The sequence below is a fragment of the Misgurnus anguillicaudatus genome, chromosome 20 (genome assembly GCF_027580225.2).
Source record: "Misgurnus anguillicaudatus chromosome 20, ASM2758022v2, whole genome shotgun sequence".
In the NCBI taxonomy this organism is placed as follows: domain Eukaryota; kingdom Metazoa; phylum Chordata; class Actinopteri; order Cypriniformes; family Cobitidae; genus Misgurnus; species Misgurnus anguillicaudatus.
Genome location: NC_073356.2, coordinates 36,135,924 through 36,161,322, shown reverse-complemented (window position 1 = coordinate 36,161,322; position 25,399 = coordinate 36,135,924). Strand labels below are relative to the sequence as shown.

The window sequence follows — 25,399 nt, the reverse complement described above, 5'->3', positions numbered from 1 at the left end:
AAAGAACAATGGTATAATTACTTTGTTATAATGACTAGCAACACAAACGAAGGTTCAAATACCCGACCCTATGTTATGAAAGGTAGTCAGCAACTACCAGCTGAAATTCTATTCACCTTTTCATGCATTCAAAGCAGCTTTGCTGATGTGCCAGACATGCGAGACTCATGGGATTGGAATGCATATGAGGTTTGATACTGGTATGGGGTTAGATGTACATGTAGAGAGGAAGGGATGCACGACGGGAAAGACAATAACGGCGAGGACATGGGTCTCACCTGGGCGAGCTTGGTGCCCTTGCCTGCCACTGGGGGACTAGGGGGAACGTCAAAATCAGGGTAGTCGATGGACATCTGCCTGCAAGGTGAAATCGGGCTCATCATGTGCACAGAGTCGGTGTCAGAGGCGTGGGATTCTGAGGCAGTTGTGGAATGGATAGCAAAAGAGGTTGGATTAGGGCCTGGGCTGGAACAAGAAGCGGAGATTGACATCTGTCTGACTAATAAGACAGGACTCGTCATAGCCACCGACTCTGTTTCTGAAGTCTGGGAATCTGAAGCTGGAGGTGGCTGAGGTTGGGCAGCAGGGGTTGGGCTGGGGCTGATAGACATCTGAGCCAGCAGAGAGCTAGGAGCTATGTCGGCATGGTTAGCAGGAAGGTGCTGGGGACTTGCAGAAACCGAAGGTGTTGCAGAAATGCCCGACTCTGCTTGGCTGTCCTCCTCATCCTCTTCCTCGCCATCATTATCTTCATCATCCGGGCCATCTGAATCATCACCATCTGAGTCCTGCCTGTCAGCACTTCCTGCTGTTCCTCGATCAACTATAAATAAAACAACAACACAATAAACAAATCTGTAATGTAGCAAACAACAACGTATACAACATATGGCAAGCTTAATTCCAGCTGCATAGTATTGCACATATGATTACTGAATATTTGAAATGGTAGTAAGACTAAAACTGACTCCAGGGATGCAGACAGTGGTCAGTGAGGTATATTTTGTTGTCTGGTTGGGATAGACTGTATTTGGCAGTCTTACATTGTAGACATTGCAGTCCATCCTACAAACTACTGTTTGTAGTTTAAACTTTCATAATGAATACCTGTCTGCTTTCTATAATCTACTGCATAGCAAAAGAAAGGATGATTGCTCTGACTAAAAACATCCCTCCCATTATACAGGGAAGACATTAACACCTCAGACCACAAATGCAGCCTGTACTTGACAGCTTGTGTGGAACTGTGTGAGAGGAAAACAAATATGCTCTCAGTAACTGAGACCAGAGAACTCTCTCTATCTCTCTCTCTTTCGCTAAAATTAGATACAGCAATTTCCTTGCAGTAAACGCTGTATATGCCGCCCACATGCACCAAGAGTTAACAAGGAAAAGACCGCATTTAGAATCTCTAATTAGACTGTGGGGTTGCTATTGATCATCATTTCAAAGGATGGACAATACACATTTTATCGATAATATAACTATTAATGGTCATGTTAGATTGGTTGTTAAAAACCATAATATAATGGTTTAAATATAGTTTCTGTTTTCTGGGCTTCCCTAACATAACCTGTGGTTGTCAAGAAAAAAACCCCAGACTTATTGAGAGAAACATACCAGAGTCTTCGTTGTCTTGATCATCTATAATGCCAATCGCAACACCCATCTCCATGCACTTCTTACTGTGGGCTTTGGACTTCATGTGCTTGGTGAGATTTCCTGTGTGGATGAGAAAAAAAGAGAGAGGTCATCAAGGTGGGAGGCGGATGCTGGGCATAGCACAGTTTACATAAGCATGCTATATTCCTGGGCACTGGCTCTATGTAATGGGTGAGTAACCGATAAAGAAGTTCTTAAAGGAACGTAGGCTGGTCTGACACTGTGTGCTGTTCTGCAGTGCAGCGTGGGAAGTTCAACTGCAATGAATCATGCCCGCTTTTTTCAACAGGCACAGTCTTCAAAAAAAGCAGGTAAGAAAAAAACTGATTGTACAGAAAAATTATTCTTATAGATGGTTGAAAATGGTCAAAATTACCTAACTGTTGTAATATGATAATACATTTGACTCGTAAAAGTAAATGAATTGATCATTATTTATTTCCCTTCCATGAATTTTCCTGGTTGCTCTTAGTTTCTGCAGGTACCATGACTGGGGACTGAGGTTCTCATTTATTCCAACTGTATGGAAAAGAAGAAACCATACTATTCTTTAAGATTTCAACTATTGTTATTAATTTGGAATGACATGAGGTTTAGTAAATAAATACAAGCTTTATTGTGAACGTTGCCTTTTTTTATACACATTTTCACAGGGCTGCTGCTGGCCAAATGGGTGCCCTAAGTGGACTTTTACGGTGGTGCCCCCTTTAGTTAGAAACAACAACACCAACAACAACAACGTCACACACAACTATAGTATGTGTGCGAATAGAACTGTATTAAAATGCTATTTTTATCATTTATAATTGTATTTTTACAGCAACACAAACTACAATTATACAAAATGCAATTATGTATTATAGCCTATATCTCTGCATCTGTACCTGTGTAGCTAATGGACTTAATCTAGCTTAATCTAAAGGGACAAAGCAGTATAAATCCAAGCAATTTTGGAGAATTACTAAATGTATTTCTTTAAATTAAAAGTTAGCTTTAAGAAAACAGCAGATGTCTCTTAAAAAATATGTATGTTTATGTTCCCAATAATACAGGTGTTTGATTGATTCAAGCATTCAGTTAAACATGTTTTGTTCATTAAAACAATAAATAAGTGTAGTTATTAGGATATACAAAACAACAAATTTCTTTAGCATATATATGTTTACCATGCTTTAAAACGCAACGCCGCACAATGCCATTTAAACAATTGAAGTTACATGATATAAATTGGTACACACTATTTAAATCAGGCAGATATGGGGATGGCGCGTCGCGTCATCTGCTTACCGTAAAATGCTGTATTATAATGTCATATAGTTTGTATGAATTGTGATTCATATTTATACAGAATTAAATGTTTTTATTTTATGAGCAACCGAGATGGTGCCCTCCGGGGAGTTGGTGCCCTACGCAAACTGTGTACTCTGCGTATAAGTAGCCGCGGTACTGCATTTTCACACTCCTTTTACTCAGAATCTCGACATATAATTCATGTATGAAACATGAAATAAAACATTGTATTAAAAACCTCAATTTTAATAAAACACATGCTGGTAGATATTGCATTTGGCATTTACTGGGCAGTATTCCTTTAAATTAAAAGATTAATTTATTAAAAAATACAAAATATTTATGAAGGATAAACTAAGACCACGTTAAGTATCTTTATAACCATAAAATTCAGTTCCTCATAACAGCCAATGGAAAAATGATCTGAACTCACCCTTAGTCTTGAAAGAGAAGTTGCATTGTGTGCAGTGAAAGGGGCGAATGTCAGAGTGGGTACGGATGTGTTTGCGCAGCATGCTCGGTTTTTTGCAGCGGATTCCACATTCCTCACAGATGTATTTTCCTCTTCCACGTCCTCTAACATACACATATTCCTCGTTGGATTTGTAGCTGAAAATATAACAGAATAAGAAAATCAAAACAAAATATTTTGGAAGGGGGCATTTTAAAAGATTAGTGTTAAGAAATACAAACCCTCCATCAAAGATCTTCACTCGTTGGGGTTCAGATTTGGAAGAGTCTCTATCTGACTCATTAATAGGTTGCGTCTCTGGTTTCATTTTTCCACTATTCTCATTTGGCACAGATCTTTGCTGGATAACAACCTGAAACAAAATGCAAAAACAGTTTAATAATCATGCACTATAGTGTAGACAGTAATGTATTTAAAATGTTCAAATGTAAAAATGCTTACTTTTGACAAAACGTCTTTTAACTTCTCAGAGTAGGTTAAGATATCTGACTTCAAAGTTGTTGTTTTGGCTTGGGTGTAGTGTATTTTCTTGGATGTCTGTTTGGAGTCAAACAAGGACATTACCACTTTTGTGGGAAGGCCTAGTGGGTTGGGATTGTTGGGGTTTACAACCCAGGCTGAATAAGCAGATATCTTCTGGTCTGTCTGCTGAATATGAAGAGGTTTTCTTTTCATTAGAAAACACCAGGTAAAAGTTGTAGCTGTTTTCAGACTGGGGAATGACAGACGATGACTGTCTCTGGTGTTGACAACTGACACAGAAGAAGCTAACTTCACTTGTCCTTGAAACGTTGTAGGCCTCAGAGGAGATTTGGATGGAGACCAGCGCTGCTCCTCAGGTTTCTCTTGTGGCTTCAGATATATATTTTCTGGCATAGTGCTGTTTTGAATTCCAGGTGAAGAACGTGTGGCAGAACCTTGACCAGCATGAACTGTGGTTGGTGTCCTACTCTCCATCTCTTGTTCATTGACCTCTGGTGTTGCTCTCTGGGGGACAGGTGTCTTTTCTGATTCGGAAGTCTCGGGCAATTGTTCTGGAGCATCTGTCTCAATTGGGCTGTCTACTGGCTCTGTCATACACACCTGTCTGACCAACATTAGTTTCCTCTGTCTGGTAATTTCTGACATCTTTGTGTTCAGGTAATTTAAAGATCTACCATCAGTGAGACATGCTGCTCCATGTTCATCTTTAGCCCTCTTCTGTGTTTTTTCCATAGCAATGTCCAGGCTGTTGGCAGGGGAAAGCATTCGCTTGCTTGAGGCAGTGGCCTCCTGCGGGCATAGATTTGCTGATGCTAGTTTTTGAGTACAGTGCAGTGAACCAAGAGATGGGATGCTTTGCTGAGTTGTCTGGTTTAGTTCAGTGTTTTTATTGTTGTTCTTCATCTGGATAGCAACGGATGCACCTTGCCTGTGAGTTTGGATGTCTTTTCCAGTCTTTAAATCACTGTTAACAACATGCACTGTAGGGAAGTTAACTTTAGAAGCCACAGAGGCTGGTGCTAACGTTTGCTCATGTGTGATTAGGATCTGGGGTACACTTGTCGATACCGATGTTATTTGAGAGGCTGAAACACCTTGCACACCAACAGGAAGTACAACTGGGGGCTTATTAATTAGAGCCTGATAACCTGGTTGTGCTACAAAGACATTGTGTGTTCCATCATTTGATTGTGAGACTTTAATTTTATTAGCAATTGGTATTGTAATCACTGGCAAAGCAATCTGTTTGCCTTGCACACCTGCAAAAGAATATGTTTGGCCTGTTTTCAGTACTGGGCAATTCATTTGGTATTTAGGTACAAAGCTTTTGTTATTTTTTTCATCTGAGGTCTTTTGAATGTCTGTGTGACCTGCCACCATATTGACCGGGGGTTGCACCTGGCATGTCACAACCTTTGAGGTCTGATGCCATGGATGGGGAAGGCCATAAACTTGGGGTTGTTGGGTTTGGCTTCCAAGGTTTATACTTTGAACCATATGCTCATGTGTCTGTTTTGGTTCCTCACCAGAATACAGCACAAAGGGCTGAACAATTGTAGATGTGTTCACACTTACTTGTCTAGATTGGGACCTAGAAGATTCATTTGTGAAAGGGCCTCTTTGAGTAGAGACAGTCTGTTTCACTGCCATTTGAGGGTCTGGACCAATCTTCAAAGACATCTGACGGACCAAGGGTCCCCGTCTTCTTTCAATGAGGGGGACCTGGGTAGTTAGAGGACTGTGTGTAGTTTTTGGCATGGACGTCTGCATTGGTGTCAAAGGCCTGCTGGATGACACGCTGCTGCAGTCAAAAGATTTGCTACGGTAATCACAAGAAATTTCCACAGATGACTGAGTGCAGGTGATCTGCTCTGAGGTAGCTCGTCTCATCATGCCTGGCACTCCAAGAGTGTTGTTTGCTACAGGAAGCCCTTGAGCTTCTGGAGACTTCCCAACACTTTCAACCCTGGATGGGCTGTCAGACCTTGGTGGATCATCTCTGTCAAAAGAGGCTGAAATACTAGAGCACCTTGACAAGCTACTGTCTCTACTAAGACTACGAGACAGACTTGACTCAAAGCTAGATTCACCAGAAGATTGTTCCATTTGAGCAAGTCGTATGCGCTTCTTCTTTGGGGGAAGTTTTTCTGTTGGCAATTTGGACAAGCTCTCACTCCTCTGAGGCCAGCTGAATGTTTCTACGGGTTTCTCTGTTGATTCTACAAGTTGACTTTCATGATCTCTGTCTGGTTCCTCTGTTACTAGAATTTCCGGGACTTGAATGTTGCTCTGCCGCACAAGTCGTGATTGCTGTAAAGGTGTGGAACTGTCACTTGCAATGGGAAATGTTTGCCTACCATGATGCTCAATTCCTTGGCTGGCACATTTGGGTGTTGACAGTCTGTCCTGGTAACTTTGTGAAGATGAACTTACTGCAGCTTCTGTATGGCATTTTGTAGAGCTCTTTACTTCCCTTTCCCCAGTATCAACTGGAGATGATCTATCAATGGACTCTGACGTTTCAAAAGAATTTAGTTGGCTGAGGGAGTTGGTATGTCGAATAACTGAAGTACCGCTCCCTTGTCTCTGGAGATCCCCTCTGTCTTTAGTGGGTGAGCTAATCTGGGCCTCACGTATTGGAGATAGTCTTGACTCTTGTGGTTCAGCAACTCTTCCAATGATTTGCATTTGACCTAAAACAGTAGAGTTACTTATAGTCTGGGTGTGGTGGGAGTAAGGTCGCCCTAGCGAACCTGTGGACATTTGGCAGGAATCAAAACTTCTTGAACATGGAGGTGTGGTCTCAGTTGGAGACTGGTCATCGTCATCTCCAACACTTTTAATTTTTCTTCTTTTTCGTACCATAGATGGTTGCTCTACAATTCCTGTAATTACTGCATTTCTGTTTATCAGTGGTTGTTGAATGCTACGGCTAAAAACTTCTGAATCCACCTCCCTGGTTTGCATAGGCTTGTTCTTCGGACCGTGCAGTTCAGAACAATAAAACTTTTTGTGATTTTCAAAGTTTTCTAGTTTTCTGTAACGGTTACGGCAGGTCTCGCATTCATACATTGTTCCTTTATTTTGTTGGGGTTTTCGAGTTCTTTCCGTTGCATGCTCAAAGGACTTACTTCTTATCTCATGTGTAATACTTGGTCCATGATAGCTTTCATCCATGGACTGAACAGAAATTAGGACGTGACCATCATTTGCGGAGGAATCCTCAACTGCTTTCTGTCTGACTAGGGTACGAGTATGTACAGCAGGATTGGGAGTAGGAGGAGTTGAGGAGAATACCTCATCGTTTATTGAGCTAATCTTGTCATCAAATGATTGACAGATCCTTAGTGGGTGAGGCTGAGGTGTTACATTGGGAAAAAGAGCTGACTGACCAGGTGTTGTAGGCATTGAATTACTTCTTGTTATTGGTAAACAGTCCATGGCTGGATACTGATGTGGAACAGAAAGAAGAAATACTGGCTTAGATTTGTCTGTGGGTGTAAAAGGAGATTTGGGTATGTCAGAGTTGGAACTAGATCTCCTCACTGGTGGTTTTAAATCAAACTGAAAAGAGTCTTTGAATATGTAAGATTTAGGGGAATCAATGCTACCCCTTCGAGAAAGAGAAGTCCGTCTAGGTTTGACACTATCCAATTGTTTGTCATCCACAACAGCCTCATTGTCTGAAATTAGTTTTGAGATACGCTCCTCAAGAGACAGAGCTTTGGTTTCCAATGGAGGATGCATTTGTCCTAATGAAACACGATGCTTGTCAGTAGGTGCTACATGCATGACAGTTGCCACAACTGGGGAAGCAGGAACTTGTGGGGTTTTTGTAATCTCAGTTTCTGCTGGTGGAGTGATCTTAACAAAAGGACTTGAAGGACTCATAGCTTGATCAGCACTTTCAGAACGAGAAAAGTAGCCAGAATCAGTGCTTCCTAGACTCCGAGGACTTAGTAGGCACTTGCCTTGTGACTGTTGCGAGCAATCAGTTGCTTGTTGCCTCTGTAGCTGGGCATGGCTGCCTCCCAGGGGTGATTTACAATGCTGATCTTCATCCTCACTAACTGAATCCAGCAGAGGACTTGTGCAATCCACTTCTTTTAGTGAGGATAACATTGTTACACTGGACCTTAGGTTTGCTGGCTGGAAATCCCTTTGCCTCTGGGCGGTGGCATGTTCTGGTGCAGAATCTGTAACTCTTGGGCTGTCTGCCCGCAAAGGTGAAACATTTACAGGGTGGACAACCACTTTAGGGAGAGCAGCAGTGACTTTTGGCTCACATCCTCGGTGAGTGGTCAATGGTTTCAGAACTTCAAACACCACTGAATTCTCAGACTCTGCTTGGCTGCCTGGTATTATGCCTGCACTCTGCAAACTGCTTTCAGATAAAACTGTTATGCTACTCTGTGAAGAATCTGGGTCTAAATCAGCGGCACTGCCCTCCTCATCACTGTCTCCACTTTCCTCTGCATCAGAATGTGTCGCAAGGCCTTTATCAGACTCTTGGGAAAGGGATCCACTTCCAGAGTCTTTTACAAGACCTAGTTTGATTGTATGTGCGTGGGACTTTTTATGTTTATATAGGTTGCTCTTTGTCTTAAATGAAAAGCCACATGTCACACATGGGTAAGGTCTCTCTCCTGTGTGGGACCGTATGTGTTTTAGAAGCACACTTGGCTTGGCACAAGCTCTATTGCAGTAGTCACAGACGTACTTCCCTTGCTTCTTCGGTTTTTGCTCTTTTGCTGTGATATCAGTTACTTGACTTGTGCCAAAGTTTACAACAGTTGTCATCTGAACAGGGCTGAAACCTGGCGTAACAGGGACTTGAATTGAGTTGGGGACCGTGGCAGACAGAGACTGGCATGTTTGTACAACAGGTGGTTGGCTTTGAGGTAAACCACCAGAACCTGAAGGAACTGGCGCATGGCTCAAGGTAAGTGAAGGACCCACACTGTAGCTTTTCTGGATTCCTGGCCTGTCTTGCTGATGGTTTCCTGACACATACCGGTGTGTTGCGTGTTGCGCTGTTGATGCCATACTGCCGTAGAACTGTTGTTTTGCTGCACTAAAAGGTGGTGCAAATGTGGGTTGTGACTGGACATTAAAATTAACAGCAGGCATAGCCATAGCGTAGTCCGAGTAAGTGACAGGAATAGAAGCTGATTTTCCAAGATATCCTATTGGACTGCTATTCTTCCTTTCTGTCAGCGTGTTGAAATCTGGCTCCATAGCTTTAAGCAGAACTTCAAGGGGGGCACTTGTGTGGGAGGGAGATGAATTTTTGTTGCTGCCGTTGTCGCACCAGCTATCGTCGAGTAGCGAGCCTTCAGAAGATGGCTGCTCTGCGGCACTTTTCTGGTTGAGAGCCTGTGGCTCTGAGGTGGACGGCTCCCCTCTTACTGCTTCAGATACTGATGTGTCCTGTGGTGCATCTTCAGGTTCTTGAGGATTAAGCAAACCATGCAGTGGACTGCTGGTGAAGGAAGAAGAGGGTGTGGCGTCCTTGGATAAAGGAGAAACAGATTTCTTGGTTTGGGATTGCTTCTTGACAGGTGACTTGGGGACTTTCTTTAGCTGGTTTTGTACTACAACTTTCTTCCTTTTCAATCCTTTGATTCCTTCAGAATTTCTGCTAGTATTTTCAGGGATGTCTGTATAAAAGAGAGACAAAGAAAGATGAACAATCCAAACTTCATTCAATATTATTTAATACTATTTTGTTCTGTATCAAAATTACTGTCATACTGTTTGTGACTTTGTCTGTGGAATCCAGGCTCATAAAGTTAGGAGCATATTAGAAATTAAAAAAGCAGTCAATATTAGAAATATCATGGTTATATTTTCACAATGTTCTTTACATTGGTTTTCACAGACTGGGTCACATATATCTAATATAACAAATTACACTATCAAAGTCAAACCCAAACATTCAAGCTTACATAATACAAATGTTTAAACATAATTAGAAAGATTTCATTTTTTTGTATTACAAATATGTTTTACAATAAACCTGCGCCTTGATTACATCACTTACATAAATTATTTGTGTAACTAAAATGCCAATTGACAATGAGTCTTGTGAGTATATTAAATTAGATGCAGTTATCAAAGTTTTAAAAATAAAATAAAATGACCCCTTATCCTTGATTGGCTCACTTTATCAACTGTTACTATAATAACAATCTGACAGTTGTAGACTGCATTTCAGAAAGAGTCTTTAAATATAATCTCTCTCAGTGTGCACGACTACATTTCCTTCTTCATCAACTCGAGCTGATGTTTATGTAATCCTTACATACACAATTTGCCGATGGCTTTTCCTGATTCGATCTTCAAAACAAATGACTGTTGTCTGTCTCGTTTTCACCTCATTTTCAGCAGAATTGCATTGCGCAAGTTTGGTCAAGTTTTTAAGTAAAACAAAACTAAACAATACATCTTAAATAAATACCCCCACCACACACACACTTTATGTTACTATATTACAAATATAATCACCATCAAAAAAATCTTGCTAACGTCAGACCAGCAAACACCTACCTAAAAAGACGAGTTTGATGCATTGAAGTGCAGATGAAAAGCTCCATTATAAAAAAAATCTTTTGCTTTGCAAAACCAGTTAGCTTTCAGCAGCAGTACCGATCCCACTGACAACCAGCATATAGACGAGACTGTTTTGGAATCTAGAAGATCTTCTGAGCTGCTACCGAGGCCCACGCATCATTATGTACAAAACCCACACTCTCTCTCCCTCCACACCCTCCCTTCACTTGTGCTTATACATCTCATTCATTGCAATTGTGCTATTTGTGTTACCATGTCCCACTTTATGCATTTAGACAATTGGCAGGAAAAAACGGATAAAAAGTTACATGTAGGTGTTTATGCGGATAAATGAGCTTGTGTGAATAAATTAATTCCATCCCGTATGTGTTCCAAATACTTGGGGCAATAACTGAGCACCTAAGTCAACATCTGACACAAATCAAATTACTCTTAATGTGGTAAAGAAAGCCTGCCGTAGAGCGAGGCACAACTGAAACCCAATGCACAAATGGGCAGAGTTTTCCGCATTTGCTGTGTTTGGATTCCCTGTGGTCTTCAACTTACACTGAAGGCTCTTTGTCTGTTTGACGCCAAATGGTTACAAACAAGTTACCAAGCCCTAACATCTGTGGCAGCTCTGCACTTAATAGGGTTTCCCTTGCTTGGTTTGGCATTGGTTGGTGGAGAAAAGTGGTTAGCATTAGATCTACTTGGTCATTATTTCCTGGGTACCAAAGGAACTCCCTAGAATTTCAAAAAGGCTGTTAGGATTTACCAAAACTTCAGTTCTCTGCATGTGTCACCTTGGTACAGTGATTGACAAACTTCCTTAAAAGTTTCTAAAGAAAGTAGAAAGAGGATATGAGGCAATTGGAGCTCTGAGCTAATTAACTGCTTTTAACGGATTCAGGGATTAAGACAAACATGGCCGGTGACATCACTGCCTGTTGTATTTAAAGAAGGGGTGCATGTATTCTCAGACCTGTTCCATTCTGGTTGCACTAACCCTTTCCAGCAGTTACACAATAAAAAACATGCCAGAATAAACTTACTACATTAAAATGAAGGGCTTTGCCTTCTATTAACATCTGGGACAATTTGTACAATCTGTCAACTGAACTCTTTATCCCTTACAAAAAAGTACCGTGTCATGGTACAGTGATGGTATCAGGTGGTAGGAGCGAGGTACTTTTAATATATACGGATATATATGCTTACCATACTTATGTGATATTCATATACAAGTTATTTTAAACTTCATGATATTACTATAGTAAAATGTTCAAAACCCTGCATGTCTAAGAAACAAAATCATGGTAGTGCTATAAACAAAATGACTACAATAGCTTATTCATGTAAATGATCACATTTTTAAGAAAAACTCTTATATGACACAGATCATTCCCCCATCCATTCTATTATGCAACATTCATGCATAAAAGGCTTCCCTGTGTGCTTGTGGTTAGGGTTAAGACCACTGAGATATACAATGCGACAATTTTAATAAGAGTGCAAGCGTAGCAGAAATGAACACGGTAGCCACAAGGGGAAAATGTGATGTAGGAAACTCCTGGAGTCCCCGGGACACCCAGTGCACCGTCACCACCCCGGGAGACCAGGCAACCAGTTTTAAAAAAGGATGTGGCCGATGGTTACGGGTTTGAGAAGCCATACTAAGGGAACCTGGAGTTGTTGGTGTAATGCACTGGCACAGAATGAGCATTAACAAGATGGAAAGCCAAACAGCATTTAATTTTGCTCTCCACACATACCACTTTTCCATCAGTGTTGTTCCACCGGTAATGGAGCCGGGGTCCGATCTTGCCCTGTTCTGCACATTTCCACGGAAAAGGACATGGTTACGGGCTGGAAAAATTGGCTTGGCGTCAGCTCCCTAAAGCTGCTGAATTCATGCCAGGAACCATTAATACCATTAGGGGGTTCTGGATAATGTAAAGCTCTCATAACACCAACAACAACTCCCATTATAATAAATGAAGCGGTTTACACTGGAAGCACCCAATTGCGATGCGACTCCCATTCAGTGAAGACCACATTCTTTTGCAGTTCACTTTATTTTTCCTGTCGCTATGTGAATCGGATACAAATGTATGAGCTCATTTCTTCATGCTAGCTCGAGGTCCTTTGATGTAACACTAAAGACAGTCTGGACGTTAAAGTAGGACTAAGACATGTAAACAGAGACTGATTGCTCATAACTCATTTATGCAAAAAAATTATGTTTTTTTCCATTCTGGATCAGACTGCAAGGAAAACTCATGCAAAAATTATTTTCCTCACTGTTTATCATCCTACAAGTCATACATTTTTGGTTAAAATATCGTAACAAAAGGTACCCAACGGGTAAATTTGCACCGCATTTTGTTTTGCTTTGATGTGACACCATTAATGGTTTGTGAATGACTGGAGACTGAGCGAAACCCTCAACTCATTACAAACATCCAGACAGCCTCAGTCATTTCCACCATCCTGAATCTACAGCCTGATCACGGTAATGAACGGAGAGAATCTACCGCTGAACAAAGATACATGGCAATTCCACTATAAAGCCACAAACACACTTTTATCTCTCAGACAAAGAGAGAGAACGAGAAATAGCTCAGGTACTAAATGTTCTGGTACGAAGGGGAAGGGGGGGCATGGGATTCTTCCTGTATATGCTGCATTTGAAAGAAACAGTGAAATAAGTGTTAAAGATGAATCATACCTTTGTGTGCAACTTTGGGGTCTTTAAGCTCTTTCTGTGCCTCCTCTATTTTGTCTGAAACAGAGAGAACGAATTTCGTGTTAGATCATTTATATTGCATATCATTAATAGTCACAAATGATGTAAGAATTCAAAATGATTCAGAGTACTGCAAAATACAGACCTGAAGAACAAATAATACAGCAATGCAGGAAACTGTTGGCCTGTGACAATGATCATATATAATGTTAAGTAATCCTTCAAATTCATGGATGAGATGCAATCCAGAGAGATGTGCACTATAACCTAATCCAAAATAACAACCTTTATCATGCAGACTTCCCATTTATAATCTAGCTAATGTGTCCTTGAGTAATGCCCAAAAACTCCCCAGTATTTTTCATATTTAGCTGAGCTGTATTTGGACAATCTAGTCACATACAATGACAATATATCTGCTTGTGTAACTTAATTACAGCTTAAAGTGAGTGGGTGTGAGTTTATAAAGTACGTGTATGTCTATGTGTACGTTTACTGTGCCGAGAAGCAATCATCTTTCACCACCCTTAACCATTTTAAGCCAACACACTCACACACATGTGGGTAAATGGTTTACACCATCAGAACAGCCAACATCACAACACTGATGTGGTGCTTTTCAACCACAAACCCCATTACAAAACACTTCTGAAACAAAGGACTCCCTGTAAAGTGAGCCCATAACAAGTATCGGAAAGAATCCTTACTCGCTGTACGCAGGGAAAAAGCAGTGGCCACAGAGAAATTCATGGCAGCTGTTTTTCTCATGCTGGTCAAACGGAAATTAATCCATGAATCGAAGGGCAGTTTTCAGTGCACGCAGAATAGGTTGGAGCTTTGAAGGGGGGCACCCGGTGACCCCGGTCAAAGCATGTTATGTCATGATGAGTGGGATAAAGACACACCCTTTATTAACTCACCAAATGCCACCCTCGCTCTTTGTGCAAACTCAATAATATATTATATAACACTATATATACATAACCCAGCATTACCAACCGGGACAAACAGACGCATATTTATGTAATGCAACAGTAAACTCATGCTGTATGTAAATGTGCTTGCTATCTGGCTATAATGCAAGTCAAATTAGGGGCAAACGTGCATTTTAGACAAAGAGACATGTTTTACTTCGAAAATAAACACTCTAAATTCCGGAATGCAGATACAAAACATTAGTTTTTACTAGGGCTGTCAAAAGATTTATTGCGATTAATCGCATACAAAATAAAAGTTTGTGTTCGCATGATATGTGTGTGTAATTATTATGTATAGTATGTAAACATTCTCACGAAACCATTGAAACACCACGGCACTAATGATTTTAGCTTTAAAATGTGTAATATAGTAACATTATAAAGCATCAGAATTAACACAATAGTGTTCTACCTTGCACAATGTGTGATTTCAACATAAGAATTTATAATTGTAAATTTTATCTCATTTTCTGCTGAAATTCTCATTACCGCAATGTGTCCGGCTGTGTTTGAACATGCGTTATGTCGTAATTTAATCAAATTAACACAAAAATATTAAGAAAAAAAATAAATGGATGTTTTGCTAGACTACTTTAGATGACAGAAAAAATATTTACTGAATATTCATGTATAATAATAATGAAGAAAAATTAGGGAAATAATGTGTCCATGCCTGATGTGCTCATCCTCCGCAACACTTTTTGAGAGCAGTTTAAGCACACATACAGAATTTATAATAAAGTTTGATTTTGAGTGACCAAGCACATGGTCCAGTTACTTCAAGATGGCTACCAGGTAAGATCATTTTTTTACAGTTAATTTGAAATATTGTCTTGTCAGAATGCTTACACAACATTTTGATTATCATTACCGCAACAGATGCTTATTAAATGTTAATTTAATGAATAGAAGCATAATACTCTGATTTTAAATGCATGTGCAGAATCTCCAAATTATGTTCTTTCAGGTTTGTCATGTCATTTTGAAAATATGTCAGTGTTGATATTTTCTGACTGTTGCGGTAATGAGATTTTTTTAGGACTAATTTTTTAAATTATGTTACAAAAAGTGTTAAATGATAAGTAAAAGTTTTTAAATTAATGTTCCCATTTACTCCAGACTTTGTTTTTCAATGTCTGGTGGGAAAAAAAGTAAATTTAAGCAATTTTTACATTTTCATGCTTGACATTTTTAAAACCAAGTTTTTGTGAGAATCACCCATATATATATATATATATATATATAAATATATTTATGTATAAAATACATAAATACAATTTTTCTTAAATTTATACATGTATGTGTGCATTTATATATACATAGTAATTACAAGCAATACACACAAATATATTATGCAAAAACAAACTTTTATTTTGTATGCGATTAATTGTTATTATTCTTTTGACAGCCCTAGTTTTTACAACACAGCATGAACTTGGTTTTGCAAGTCAATTCAACACATTCTTTTAAGTGTTGACCTATTATAAGTTGACATAACTTATAAAACAACTTGAAATTGTTTGACTTACTTTGTTGAGTTAAAGTAACATAAAAATATGTTGATTTGACAAAAATGCTGCATTTGTTACAGTGTAGTGACACCAAAGCACCATTTACATTACAGAAGGGCATAAATACTGGACTACTTACAAAGTGACATGATAAAGTAATTGTACTGTATGATTTACTTTTTCAATAAAAGATGTCTCAGATATTATTGTGCAACATGCACTGTAAAAAAATGAAAATTTGGTTCAACTTTAAAAGTTACTTGAATTGGTAAATGAAGTCATTTTTTAAGTTGATCAAACTTTTCATGTTTTACAGTGTGGAGTATATCAATGAAAGATAAACCCAGTCTGCTACAATTACTGAAAAAAAAACACTTGTGTGCAATGCATGTGAAAGTTACATAATAATGAAACGCACCTGTGTTGAACTTGGAAACAAAAACATTAGTGGGCAATGAATATACAGTGTAGTATCCACCCATTAGAGGTCATTTGGCAGTGGCCTTTCATGTAAAAGCCTTCAGAAAGGGTACAGAAAGACGTGAACCTGCTGCATACAGTATCTCTAGAGAGCTAATCTAAACCCTAAAAAAAGAAAATCTTGTCATTCCTGTACCAATTCGCTCTCATTTCATCACATCACCCTTCAAATGCGGGAGTTCAACACAGTTCACCATTCCCCATTGTATTCCGCACCATCATCTGTTTAATTCTGGACACCGATGTCACCATGATTGTTGACCTGCTCGGCCCGTCATCTGACCTCAAGTCCAGAATTGCTCATTCTGTTCTGAACAATCAATGGGTCGTCCAGAATGTGTGGGATCGGATAACCATTACTAAATATACCGCAAATAGGTTTCCCCTCCAGCCACACTCATGGTGGGACTGTCCCTGAATTCCTACCAGGAGACAGGATGGTGGAGTCCATACAAATTTTAAACGCCTTTAGTTGACACATTGGTACATTAGAAAAAAGATGAGATGAGCTTGGTGGCAATTGCAAAACCGCCACACAAATGCAACTCAGTATTCTGCTGCAAGATTCTGTGGACAACCTGAAAAACGCGGTTCTACGACCACGGATTTGTTTTTCAAGAGATGGTTTCTCCTCAACCACAAAAACATTACAGTCTGATGACCTTACAGGAAATGGACCTCATGACAGATTAAGAATGAAAGAAGAACTGAAACATTTCGAAAAAACTGCTAGTCATGATGCCAAAGCAAAGAATCTCCCCTAGGGACTAGTAATTCCTCTTTTTGTGTTCTTCCTCAATCTGCAAAGGATCCCTAGATATCCTCCAACATAGAGAAGTTTCTATCAAATTGTGCAAGATATTGTAAAGAAGTAAAGATCGGATATGACACAGAACGTAGTGTCATTATTCATCGAGATCAGCTTCTCTCCATCCATCAATCTCACCCACACACCCTCTCTCTCTTATACCACCCGAGATTTTCCTTGCTGCAAAAAATACTGTGGACCAAACCCCAAATGATGTGGGATGGTTCGCAAGCAGTTTTTCCGCAAAGGACAAACATTTGGGCTGAAAGTTAATGCTACCATGACAACAGGGAATTTTGAAGCGGTTTTAAGGAACACATTGGTCCTGAATCCTTGTTATGGTGTCTGCCTAAACAACACAAAGGCTAATAGCTGTCAACTGTTGTATCTGCAACTATCAGCACAGAAGTGGGTGGCGTTTATTCACATAAACACATTTTTAATGGCCGCTTGATGGTGCGTACCTGTCACATCGAGTAGGTCATTAAAAAAATCCTCATGCTTAGGCCATACACTGTTAGAGGGCCATCTGGTGCACCATGGGTCCTTGTTCCAACACCCCGAGCTCTCGTGGCCCGGCTCCATATCAACATTTTGGTGATGTAATGCTGCATATTTAGTTTGTAGTGCGCTTTAAGTCTCTGTAGTCTTGTGCCGTATAGGCTTCGGAAGCTGGAGAGTAACACGATTTGGATAAACAAAAGATAAGATGGATTTGAAAGACACTCTGTAAACAATTTATCTCATTTATGTAAACTACACCGACTAACAGACTTTAGACTTGACAGCACCATTTCTTCGGTGTGTAAGGGAGACATCTTGTGTGGCTGCCGCAGCGTAATGCAGTAGTTAGTTTTCCGCACCATGCGTTTTGACAAATAACAGCGGAGGTGTTAAAAGGTTAAAGTAATTTGCCTTATAGCATAGGACATATGGCATACTGGGGTCAAACACACACACATAAGAGGAAGGCCAGGACACTGTGCCGGAAACTGATGTTGTAAAACATACAGTAGAGTTGAAAGCTAAATGAGTGTTAAATGTTCACACCCAACAGACCGTTTGTGTGTGTGTGCCATGTTGTACGTGGCCTTGATGATGAGATCAAACGAGACAGCATCTCTGTTTTCCTGTCACACAGTGGGAATCACATGACTGAAGCATATTATGCAACCTGCACGTCTCCTGTCACAAATTCACACGCAGCCACACTCGAAACGGAAACGGTGATGCTACAAATAATTAAGATACTATGTAAGAGCATAATAAATCATAGCACGTTCTTCTTTGTCTGCCCTTTTGCACTCATATAAATCATTTTTCTTTTGAAACTAATATCCAAGCATGCAAACACTTGACAGACATTTCCATGGACTTCACTCAAGGATTCCCCTGAAACCAGAACTGCTGTTCCCAATCCCACACTGTTCCGCTGGGAGAAATGAAGCCAAAAACTTTGCTTGATTGCTTGAGGGTTTACACACACACACACACACATAACCGCACTGGGGCAGAACTGCGATTTACACCCGTAAGTTTTACCACAGAACTGAAATAACATCCGCCCGGCAAATTTGAGTGTGTTATTTGTCATGTCAAATCCACTTGCTTTGATAAAAAGCACTCAACTATATCATTCAGTTTTATGTGCTGTGGCTAGACGCGACCCTCTCTGACCTTACATTATCATTTTATTTCAAGAACAATATTAGTCGACTTTATTTTACTTTGTAAGTCAATGTCATTTTAGTGCCAAATAATCAAAATTTCATAGTTCATGAGTCATGATCATTTTCTACTTTCACATCTTTTGAAATAAATTTAGTCTCTCCGTGTTAGGTATATCACAATATATTTTAATATATTGCGATATGTTTTACATGTAAATCTATACAAAAATGACCATGTATTCAAGGTATTTTTTTACCAGTTTGCATTTCTTCAGAATGAAACCCATGACCTTTGCACCGAAGAACAATTTTAATATTATATGCACTGAATTTTTTTAATTTCATTTTCTCAATTGTTTTATGGTAAGTGGTTTAATTAAAATTAAAATTAATTAAATAATCTAAATTGACATATATGCATTTAATTGAACTTACTCAATTGTCTTTTGTTACCTTAGCACAATTAAATTGAGTTGATCCGAGTAAAAAATAGTTAAAAATTAGCAATGCTACTATTATCTAAACATGTTAGTTCTACTCAAATATAAAGGTTTTATACTACAGCAACAGAACAAATTAGCAAGCCAACCATAACTAACACTCAACTGAAACTGAAGCTGATCAAGACAACATTAAATAACTCATACACGTCAATGAGACTGTTCTCATCCTAAGCAAATGCTCCACTTGTCTGCACAATGGTAACCCTTTAAAAACCCAACAACAAAACCGAAATGCTTTCAAATACTAATATAACAACATACTAAAGGCCAGATTAACTAAACGGGGCAAATTAATGTAAGAGCGCAATTCCAAAGAAGCGCTGATGGGAGTGGTAATATCTGAGGGTTATTTACTAAATGGAGACTTCCATGTAAGGGGACCCTCTGTGTATGTAGAAAAAAACGTCTCATTCTGTCTCAACGTCTCAAACGTCAAATTAGTAATTAGTTACAGTTACTAGTTACTTCTTTTAAAAGTAACTGAATTACTCTACCAGTTACTGTATATCAAAAGTAATTAGTTACTAAGAAAAGTAACTTTTAAGTTACTTTTATGTCTGCTTTTTAAATGTAAATATGAACAGTACTGAACAGTCAAACAATAAAATAATATGGATGGGCTATTTTACACGTAATACTCTAATATATCACATACTGTATCACATACTGTACCTATTTTGCTTTAGATTCAACCTTTGAATATTTTTATTAGAAATTATCTTAATAAACTTACTTTATTTATGTATATCATTTAGATCATTTAGACAAATATTCTGCATGTTTACAAAAATATATAATGTGTTAAAATTGGGTAGTGTCTCATTAAAAATTTGGAGACAATTGTGTCAACATGTCATATTTTCTAAAATAAATTATCATTTTTCTGATTTCATATTTATTTTAATAAGTTAGAAACGTCTCCGCTGTGTCCTGCTGACAGGCGCGATGCGCGGGCAGCAGGTGAGGCAAATTATGGGTCCTCCGAAGGTTAGACCGTCTCATTTCAGTTCTCTTCGCGAACTTCTGAGTGCCTTGAAAGGCCGAGTGCTCACCTTTTATCGCATGCTTAGTAGGGTGCAGCCCTTGAATTGGAACACAGCTTGTGAAGCTCGTGGCAGGGACTGTGCTCTTTGGTCATATACTGTTTGTATATATTTTCTGTTGGATTTAAATGATACACAGGATTAAAGGAAGATATTTAATCAGAAAACGGAGTAGGCTACGTGGATTGTTTTGTCAGACGGACACAGAGCGAGTGGATTGTTTTTTCGGATACGGAGAGACTGAAACTAAAAGCAAGCTCACACATACTATGGAGTTTTAACACGGGTGTACAGCGCAGTGTGAATATTTTAGTGGAAACAACAATCGCGGATCGTTCTCTTCCATGAAACAACAATCGCGGATCGTTCTCTTCCATGAAGGCCGATGTAAACATCTAAGAATATATGAACATTTCTCAGATTTATTACTTTTGTGGACTACAAATGCAAGTTAATGTCATGCTGGGATTGCTTGGCGAAGATAATTTACAAACATGAGTCCGGATGGATTATGACTTGCACAATTTTTAAACAAAGGTATGTTGTCCCGTTTAGATTTTTCATGTTCATTCTATATGCACTGTCAGCTATGATGAAGTGTAATGAATCATTGCGCCGCCAACCACGGTCCTGCGACGTCACATATGTTGTCTATTTTTTACAAAATAGAGTAACGCGAGTAACGAACTCATTTAAATTTCAGTAATTGTAATTGCGTTACTTGATTTAAAAAAATACTTCGTTACATGCTCGTTACTGCTAAAAGTAGTGGAATTACAGTAACTATACACCTGTATTATGTTTTCACAAATATGACACTCAAATGATTCTTGTTGGCTTAAATTATCAGGGAACTTGTAAAGAATAAACTTTAATTTGTGGTTTCTAACGTCGGTCTAAATCAAAGTGTTAAATTCTTACCTACTGTATTGTGAAACACTGACAAACACACACACACACCTGTAACTGTTCCACCTTTCGTTATTGCCCCAAGTTGCTTGGTATCCAGGCTGCAGTTATATATTAAACAACATTACCGAACAGTTTCTTCTGCTTTGAGTCACGCCTGAGAAAACCCCTTACCTGTAATAAAATGACGGTATCGGACTCCAGAGGTTTATTGCTTTAATAGACCATCCCAAAGTTCAAAGGCTTTGTGAGGTTTCTATACAGGAAACTCTGATGAGCCCGAAGCCACCAATCAGCACACCGGAGACACACGAGGGAGCAGCTTACCAGAAGCAGAGTCAGTAACCTTCCCCTCCTCATTACTGTTAGAGCCCACACACCGATGCACCAAAACATAAATACACACTTTACTGCAGGACCACAGTGACTTCAGTAAAGCTTCCATTACACAACTGTCATTCTTCATTAGCTGCATCATCATTTGCTACCCAAACTTCCTCTTTTCTTCCTCCTCAAATGAGCAATATCTCCCCTAATTCACCTAATTCATTTGTTTCATCAGCCTTAGCCAATGACCGATACAGGCTGACGATTTTCTTGAGCCGATATTTGGAGCCAATACTGTTTTTACATCATAAAAATGACACGATGATGCCAAATGTTACAAGTCTCAATTTAAAAAAGTACTATTTATTGAACTTAAAAAAACTATATTTAACAAATAGTGAAAACAGGTGAGGGTGCTATGGAACCATGAACTGCACTCTCCACAATGACGAGGAACTATCATATTGATTTCTAGCACTTTACTACTACAAATATATAAAGAGATGAGAAATAAAAACCTGCTCAGCTGTTAGGCCGAGCTTTCGATGTTGTTATGGAAAGGTTGGTTGTTTTTAGTCACATGACCTGCAATCGCTTGCGGCTTCCAGCACTTTGTCTGTAAATAATGCCGGAAAAAATCAACGAACACAGCAGCCGCGTATCGGCCAATGCCGATACACATAAAACTCGCAAAAATCTGGCCCGATATATCGGCCGGCCGATATATCGGTCTATCACTAGTTCTCATCCCCTTAACTGGCATATTTATTTTATTAAAGGGATAGTTCGGCCAAAAATGATATTAAACCCATGATTTACTCACCCCCAAGCTGACCGAGTTGCATATGTCCATCGTTTTTCAGACAAACACATTTTCGGGTATTTTAGAAAATGTTTTTGATCTTTCAGTTAATTAAATGTGAAGTTACGGGGTCCACGACCTTCAAGTCCAAAAAAAGTGCGTCCATCCCCCACAAAACAAATCCAAACGGCTCCAGGATGACAAGCAAAGGTCCTCCGAGGGCAATCCGCGCGGTGTTGTTGTAGAAATATCCATATTTAAAACTTTATAAACGAAACGAACTACCTTCCGGTAGACTCCTCTGTACTCAGGAGAGAGTATTAGCGTAGTGTACACACTTTTCTTAGTGACGTATGACAAATTCGGAGGGCGGGGGCACAGAGCAGCAGCACAGTACCCTCCGTAGGCTGCGTAAAGCTCTGATCTTGAATGCCGACGTGACTAAGATGGCGGCGCTCCCGGAAGGTAGTTATTTTCGTTAATAAAGTTTTAAATATGGATATTTCTACAACAACACCGCACGGATTACCCTCAGAAGACCTTTGTTTATCATCCTGAAGCCGTTTGGATTTATTTTGTGAAGGATGGACACACCTTTTTTGGACTTGAAGGTCGTGGACCCCGTAACTTCACATTTAATTAACTGAAAGATCAAAAACATTTTCTAAAATATCCGAAAATTTGTTTGTCTGAAAAACGATGGACATATGCAACTCGGACAGCTTGGGGGTGAGTAAATCATGGGGTTAATATCATTTTTGGCCAAACTATCCCTTTAATATTTTGCATGTCAATTTTAATTGTTGGAAAGGTCTATGAATGTAATTTTGATATATTAAAACATTTTAGCAGTAGGCTAATAATAATTCAGTGACAGTAATTTATTAATTTGTGACAAGAGTATGCAGCAAACTGCTGACACCTAGTGGCCGTTGTTGGTAAAACCACTATATATGTAACACAATCCTTATTTTTTGTGATAATTTTATGTATAAAATATATACTTTATTGCATAATTTAAATAATAAATAAACGTAAACTGCTATACCCATTTTTTATTGAAAATTTTCACGTCATGACAAATTTGTGAAAAATTGTAAAGACCAAGATAAGGTTTCTAGAAAAAAAACCGGTTATATATATAACATTCAGCCCAATGAAGAACATTTTTTAAGCTTTTATTTTTAAGAATGTGTGATTCTGATTCTAGTCAGCAGCGATAAGCAATATTACTGTGTGCCTGAGGCTTCTCTTAATAATGCAGAGCAATAAAAAGAGATAGAAGAGTTGAAATCAAAGAGAAGAAACAAGTTTCATGTGCCAAGCCACATATGAGAAAAGATTCTTGCATTTTCTTAATAAGAATAAATAAAAGCATTTTCACAATGGATAGAATATACACGTCAAACTTATGAATTTAACTTATGTGTTTTAAAATAACATTTCAGATTACGAAAAGGTAAACCTCCATAAACAGCTGCTATGACATGCTGTCAATTACTACATAAAATGACTTCAATGAAGAATGAATCTTGTTTTTCTGTCATGCACTTTAAACAAAAGGATGTGAGGCAAGACATTTTGGGAGGATTACTTAGAAATATTATGAAAATGTGCATATTGAAATTGTCATTAACACACTGAGGCAAAACAGTGTGTATTTAATGCCTTACCCATGCATAGACTTTGCAAGCACATTAGCACACACTATTTTCTCCAGTTTCACAAAATGTGGGACTTGTCAAGTCTCTCACATATGCTAATGAAGAAAAATGTGTTTTAAAGAGCTCAGAAATAGGAATAGACATTATTAGCAATGGTGCACATGAGAATCAGTGTGCCACTCAAACCCATCACACATTTGTTTAAAATATCCAATGCATGCATCAAATCACCTGATATTGTACACCAGGTACACTTGCACATTTGTTGTCAAGCTCTATCTCTCACACAAACACACACGTGTGGCGTGAGACGGCCCCCGCAGGAAGCAGTGGGTGGATACAGCGGCAGACAGTCAGTGCAGATAGTCAAGTCTGCGTAGGCACGCTAGTGAAAAATTGATCCAGTGCATCTCTAGGACAAACACATGCACGCCTCCTAGTCTACAATTATATTTGTTATCCTTTAATTAAGACACACACAGTGTGACCGTTAGACGGCTCATAACTTATTTAACATTATCTTCAATCAAAACTTACTGCCACTACGGTTATGATAACCAGTATATTGCCATGCAGTTACCATGTGGTTGCTAGGTGGGTAAAAATTCAGAGGCCATCCCCAATCACTGCTATTTTTAGTCGAGATAGAGCCAATGAGAGGCTTTAAATGACATATGAAGAAAATGCATGCATTGATAGAAAAACAATGATCTGTTTTCATGCACTTCTGATAAAAAGAGCAAAAATCTTTATTTTAAATGGAATGAATCTATTTCTGTGACTTGAATTAGTAATTCAGTTCATAAGCGATTCCCTTCATAGATTTTCTCTCCTCTCCTCAATGAATGTCAGTGCTGGATGCAGCTGACTCTCTCTCTTTCTCTCACGCACGCACACACAATCTCATTCACAAGTTTAATTATTCATCAATGGCTAGTATACCTGACAGCCTACCACTTGTTGTGTTAAATAATGAATGAACACGAGACGTAAACACACTACACAAAGACCGGAGAGGATTTGTATGGATAGATGCGCTTTATCTGCGTCCGTCTGCGCTCTGGATGCAGGAATCAATTAATACGCATTGCGCATCTTTACGCACACGCCGATCATTTAACTCGCTCTGCCGCGTGGAGGACTTGCTCATTAGAGAACGAGGATAAACACAGACGATGGTTTTGTGAGCCCGACACTGAAATATCACGGCACTGGAGAAGCGAAGGTTTGGTGACTGACTCTGTGTGTCTTTGCGCAAAAACGCAGGGGCCAAATTTCACCTTCCAAACAGAGGAAATGAAAGAAAGCAATGCATTTAAGCATAAGACCGCAGCTGAAGCAGTTTTAGTGCCTGTAGTAATATCATTTAGTTATGCTACGTAAATATCATGAACAAAATAATATCAGTATTATATCAGTATCAATATTTGCTATTTGGTATAGGTACTAGACAATAACCTATCCAGTGCCTGGAGCGTGCTAAACCCATGATTTCTT

At 39.1% G+C, this 25,399-nt stretch overlaps 1 protein-coding gene across 5 annotated transcripts in view; it reads right to left on the bottom strand.

Annotated features, from left to right (window-relative positions):
* The window catches only part of hivep1 (HIVEP zinc finger 1), a 58,441-nt gene that overhangs the window by 1,771 nt on the left and 31,271 nt on the right, over positions 1-25,399 (bottom strand). For 4 of the 5 annotated variants that reach the window (XM_055219381.2, XM_055219382.2, XM_055219383.2 and 1 more), the window contains exons 3-8: positions 13,191-13,244; positions 3,866-9,567; positions 3,646-3,776; positions 3,386-3,561; positions 1,621-1,722; positions 279-823 (exon numbers count right to left, since the gene is read on the bottom strand). In XM_055219381.2, the coding sequence (XP_055075356.2) occupies positions 279-823; positions 1,621-1,722; positions 3,386-3,561; positions 3,646-3,776; positions 3,866-9,567; positions 13,191-13,244 (6,710 nt within the window). Of the gene's footprint in view, positions 1-116; positions 824-1,620; positions 1,723-3,385; positions 3,562-3,645; positions 3,777-3,865; positions 9,568-13,190; positions 13,245-25,399 lie in introns of all 5 variants that reach the window. The other variant, XM_055219385.2, reaches the window with a different exon arrangement.